A 4,433-nucleotide genomic window follows, 5' to 3' on the forward strand; every position below is an offset into this window, starting at 1 on the left:
AGTACCTCTGCAATAATGAAACATGAACACTGCAAACTGCCATTGCAGTGTATATGTTTTTCCAGCTTTACTGAATGCTACACGTACCATGTACCAATCCCTGCCTCTCATTTTGAAAATTCATTTTTTACCAAAAACAAACCAACTTAATTACTAACTCCATTGCATTCACATTATCAATCATGCACCAATTATTTAACCCAAATGAAAATCAAATGAAATACCACTACATAAGATATAGTATTTGGAAGAGTTTAATAACTGTTATGATTAATTAGTACATCAAAATCCTCTCCCTATGCACCAAAGAAAGCTGAAGCTAATTAAACAGCGTTTGTGAATGACATAAAAAAAACGACATGGAAAAGAAAGGTGCATTGATTGATTGATTGATTTATGTTATACTATAAGGCATAAGCTAGTAGGGAGACACGCCCACGTTTGCAGCAGTAGAAAGAAACCCATCTTTCATCAAAACATCCTCACCTTCCTACAAAAATCGCCATTCCATTCAATATAGTCAAATCTGAAATCAATTTTTCTAGCTAGGTTTTTTGATTAGATATATATACCTGTTGGCACACATTTTGCTTCTTCACGGGTTGATCAGGCATCAGTCCGAAGTGAATATGAGGAAAGTGGGCCCACTGCCACCAATAAATTTTACACAATTATTCCAATTTCCACCAAACCCTAGTTTTAATTAGTATCTGTTTCGTGATAGTAGAGTCATTTCTTTTCGAAACGGAGATTAAGAAAGAGAGTGTATAGTTGTTTGGTAGATAAAATAAGGCCATATTAGGACATCAAAGTCCATCTCGGCTCGCTGAGGCCCGGAGTGAATCATTTCAAAGGGATGGATTATTTAACAACCTAAAAGAGTGAGATAATATATCATTATCTTAAAGCTCATCTTAATTAATTATCTTGTGCTAATTTAACATGCCTATAGATAATAAAATAGGATAGAGGGAAAGAGGATAGAACAAAATAAAAGTGGGAAAATGCGTTATTTTTTGTTAAAAGGAGAAATGACTATCGAACGTAATGAAAAAATGACTAACTACCATGAAACACGTGAAGAAGTACTTAATTCAAAGAAAGAGGGAGAAGGAGAAAGAAGCCGTAGCTAGTATTAGGTGATAAGTAGATTAGAGAGAGTTGTGTTTGTTGAATTAATCTTACATTTTTGGCAGCGGCACTGAACGCCTCTCTGTGGCTAATATCAGGGTTTCCAGCTTTGATACGTTGGATCTCGTCCCTGCATTTTTTGTTCATAAATTCCCATCTCATTCATTCTCTCTCAATTATTAAAATCAATTGTAAGTAAAGCTGCAGAGTTACTTACTTGATGAACCGGTTGTAAGCAGATGGCACTCTCTGTCTTTTCTCCGGGGCTGAAAATATTTCAAAATACAAACAAATAATAAAACAAAAACTACACATTCATTTGGATTTCTACTACTGTCACCTACCTTTCTTCTCTCTCATAATTACTTCATCATGATTCAATGATTCACTTTTTTCATGATTTCCGGGCGATATATATCTATATATCTATCTACCGAAATAAACAAAAACTCAATAAAAAACAAAATCTAGGGTTTGAAAAAAGTACAGCTCACGATATAAGGTGACTCATAAGATGGAATAAAATTAAAATTCAAACATAAAAAATCAGAATCATTAATAAGTAAGACAAATATTTGTGATTTGTTGCATGTAAAAATGGAGAGAAATTGGGATTTGATTATCTCACGTCTGTTAGCTACTGGGGGCTTGGGGAGGTCGTGAATCGGAAAAAATGGGTCGTTGGGATTCGGCAGCAGAGTGGAAGGCGAGCTTCGGATCTCCTCCTATATTCATTGAAATAAGAAATTAATTGGAATGTTGATATAGATTTGAAAATGATGATGAACCCTAGGAAAACCCTAATTACGTACGAGAAGATTCTGAGGGGGAAAAAATGAGTGGCCGAGATGGAGCTGATGATTGGACGGAGGGAGGAGGAGGCCGCGCATATCGACGGTGACGGAGAGGAGGTTGGAGCAGTTGCCACATCGCACGGTCACAGTCTTGAACAAGCTGGTGCCGGGCACGCCCACCTGAATCAAAATCAGAGAATTTGAGAATGAGAAAGAAGAAGAAGAAGAAGAGGGAAGATGATATTAATTAATACCGCAAGGACGGTGTTGCAATAGGTGCAGTGGACGTAGCAGAGCTGCTCGGAGGGAGGGAGATGGTGGTGCTGCTGCTGCGGAACAAATGAAGAGGACATCTTCTTCTTGTTTTAAATTCCTTGTTGTTGGTGGTGGTGGTGATGGTTCCACTCTGCTTAATTTGATTGATTTGATTGATTGATAGATTGACTGATCAAGGTATGTATATATGGAGGTTAATGGGTTTAGACAGATTAGCCACTTTGGATCTGATCTTCTGGATGTTTTCTTTTTTTTGAAGACAACAATGAGCTGAGAGAAAGAGAGAGAGTACAGGGCTGGGGGGTGCCCACGAATTAAACACACTTGAACAAAAGTTGTAAAGCTTAGTAGGAGTAGTATAATTCTCCACATACATACATACATACATACATGATACATGTGCATACTTAGGCAAATGTATGGTTGACATTCCCGATGGATTAGTGTGTGTGTAGAGAGAGAGAGAGAGGATGCAGAGGCGGCAGAGGTGGGGGAGAGGAGTGAGAAAAGGACGTGTGCATGGGGTGATTAGCTTTCTCTCATCACCTGTTGTTTTCATAGTTAAGAGGGTTGTGTATTTCAGTATTTGTATTTGTATATTTGTATTTGTTTTTGTATTTATTGTTTATGAATATACGAACGCTAGTGGTAGGGTTAGTAAGCTTTAAATGGCGGCCACCTATCATCTGCACTTTACTCTTATTGCCTTTCTACTTGTATCTTAATTATTCTCCTCACTCATTGCAACTTCTCATTTCCCTAATTATATTTATTATAACTAATCTCTATTTATTTATATACTATTAAAATATAAAAAGAGGAGTATAATTTAAAATTTGGATTTGGAATCTTTCAAATGACCACTAGTTTCGTTTATTTCTTAACTATATCCTCCTCATGTTCACCTCTTTCAATGAATATATTTAAAACATGATATACAAAAGTATTTCATCAATGTATATTCATTGTTACAAAGAATTCTCAGCTGCGGGTCAAATTAATTTAAAGCTTTCTTCTATAAACTTCAAAGTTAAAAATATACTACTAATAAAATAAATGAAAATTGAGATCAATTTTGGAAAAGACTAGCCAAAGGCATCAAATTAACTATACTTATTCCCTATTGTAAAATTATATTGAATCTGATCTAACTCAGTTTTAGATCAAGTTTTGAGCAAAATATGTAAGCGCTTAAGCCTAATATAATATACCTAAACTTTAAATTTGGATCAGTTTGATAAAAAGGTTGGTCCAATTAATCAGATTAAAATTCACCTTCTCCAAAGTTCATCTTAAAAAAAGATTAAAAACCAACTTTTCCAAAATTCATCTTGAAGAAAGGACTGAAACTAATATATAAATTTTATGGGCTATTTCTCCTAATACTAATTGGTTTTAGATAGAACCCCATTGATTTCTATTAGTCATTTCTAATATGACTTGGCTGTGTATGCGAACCCTTCTCATTTTATGCATAATCAACTTATTCTTTCTCATGTTTCCTTCCCCCCTTCTCAATTCTTCTCTTTTTCTTCCATGTGATTCATTTAATTTAGATGTATTCCCTTTCACCGTGGCTACCCCATCATCTCACCATCTTCTCATCATCAAATGGTAGTACAATTTTAATTTGTTAGTTGTTCTCTCTAAATTTGTTTGTCTAATTCAAATTATTATTATATATTTGCTTTGATTTACATAGTTTTCCTTAGGTCTGCTTATTCGGCCGGTTCTGGTTTTAACTGGACCGATTGACCGGTTGTAACCGGTTTCAATTTTTCGTAAATTTTAGAACCGGAACCGGTCGGTTCCAGTTTGGAATCGGCCGGTTAAGAACCGGTTGGTTCCGGTTCGGAATCGGAACCGATGTGTAATTTTAATCCAAATTTATTTACTCTAATTTTAAATAATTCAATACTAATAAAATAATAATTCAACATTTGGAAATATAACAAATAATACCTAAAAGTTCAAATAAATACGCAAAATATGTAAACCAACAATACGATAATATTCATAAATGGGTAAGAGGATGCTAAGTGTAGTAGGTCGGATTAGTTTATGTTAGCAATTCTTTTATAAAAAAGGATATAGGCATCTAATATGATGAAACTTTCAAAAAGTTGAGTTTTTCCTACGAACTTTAAAATTGGCAAATAATATCACGAACTTTACCCCGGGTTTGTGTTTTCCCACGAATGAAAAAAATTCATGCTATTTTAATAGATTGAA

General features: G+C 34.7%; 1 protein-coding gene across 1 annotated transcript; it reads right to left on the minus strand.

Moving 5' to 3' along the window:
• Nucleotides 1-211: 211 nt before the first annotated feature.
• Nucleotides 212-2,530, minus strand: LOC125192872 (axial regulator YABBY 1-like). The gene is made up of 7 exons (XM_048090541.2): nt 2,180-2,530; nt 1,944-2,105; nt 1,760-1,856; nt 1,349-1,397; nt 1,186-1,261; nt 573-647; nt 212-490 (listed from the first exon to the last, which is right to left on the minus strand). The coding sequence occupies exons 1-7, from the start codon at nt 2,276-2,278 to the stop codon at nt 419-421; spliced, it is 630 nt and encodes a 209-aa protein (XP_047946498.2). The 5' UTR covers nt 2,279-2,530; the 3' UTR covers nt 212-418.
• Between the last annotated feature and the right edge of the window lie 1,903 nt (nt 2,531-4,433).

Source organism: Salvia hispanica, chromosome 4 (assembly GCF_029641045.1).
Source record: "Salvia hispanica isolate PSC_SH4W2 chromosome 4, Shi_PSC_v1, whole genome shotgun sequence".
NCBI lineage: Eukaryota > Viridiplantae > Streptophyta > Magnoliopsida > Lamiales > Lamiaceae > Salvia > Salvia hispanica.

Bases quoted from the DNA above. Each gene is read 5' to 3' on its own strand.
- LOC125192872 (XM_048090541.2), bottom strand. From the start codon at position 2,278: ATGTCCTCTTCATTTGTTCCGCAGCAGCAGCACCACCATCTCCCTCCC. The intron at 1,398-1,759 runs GTGAGATAATCA...AAATATTTTCAG, and splicing joins GCCCCCAGTAGCTAACAGAC to CCCCGGAGAAAAGACAGAGA. The intron at 1,262-1,348 runs GTAAGTAACTCT...CAAAAAATGCAG, and splicing joins GCTTACAACCGGTTCATCAA to GGACGAGATCCAACGTATCA.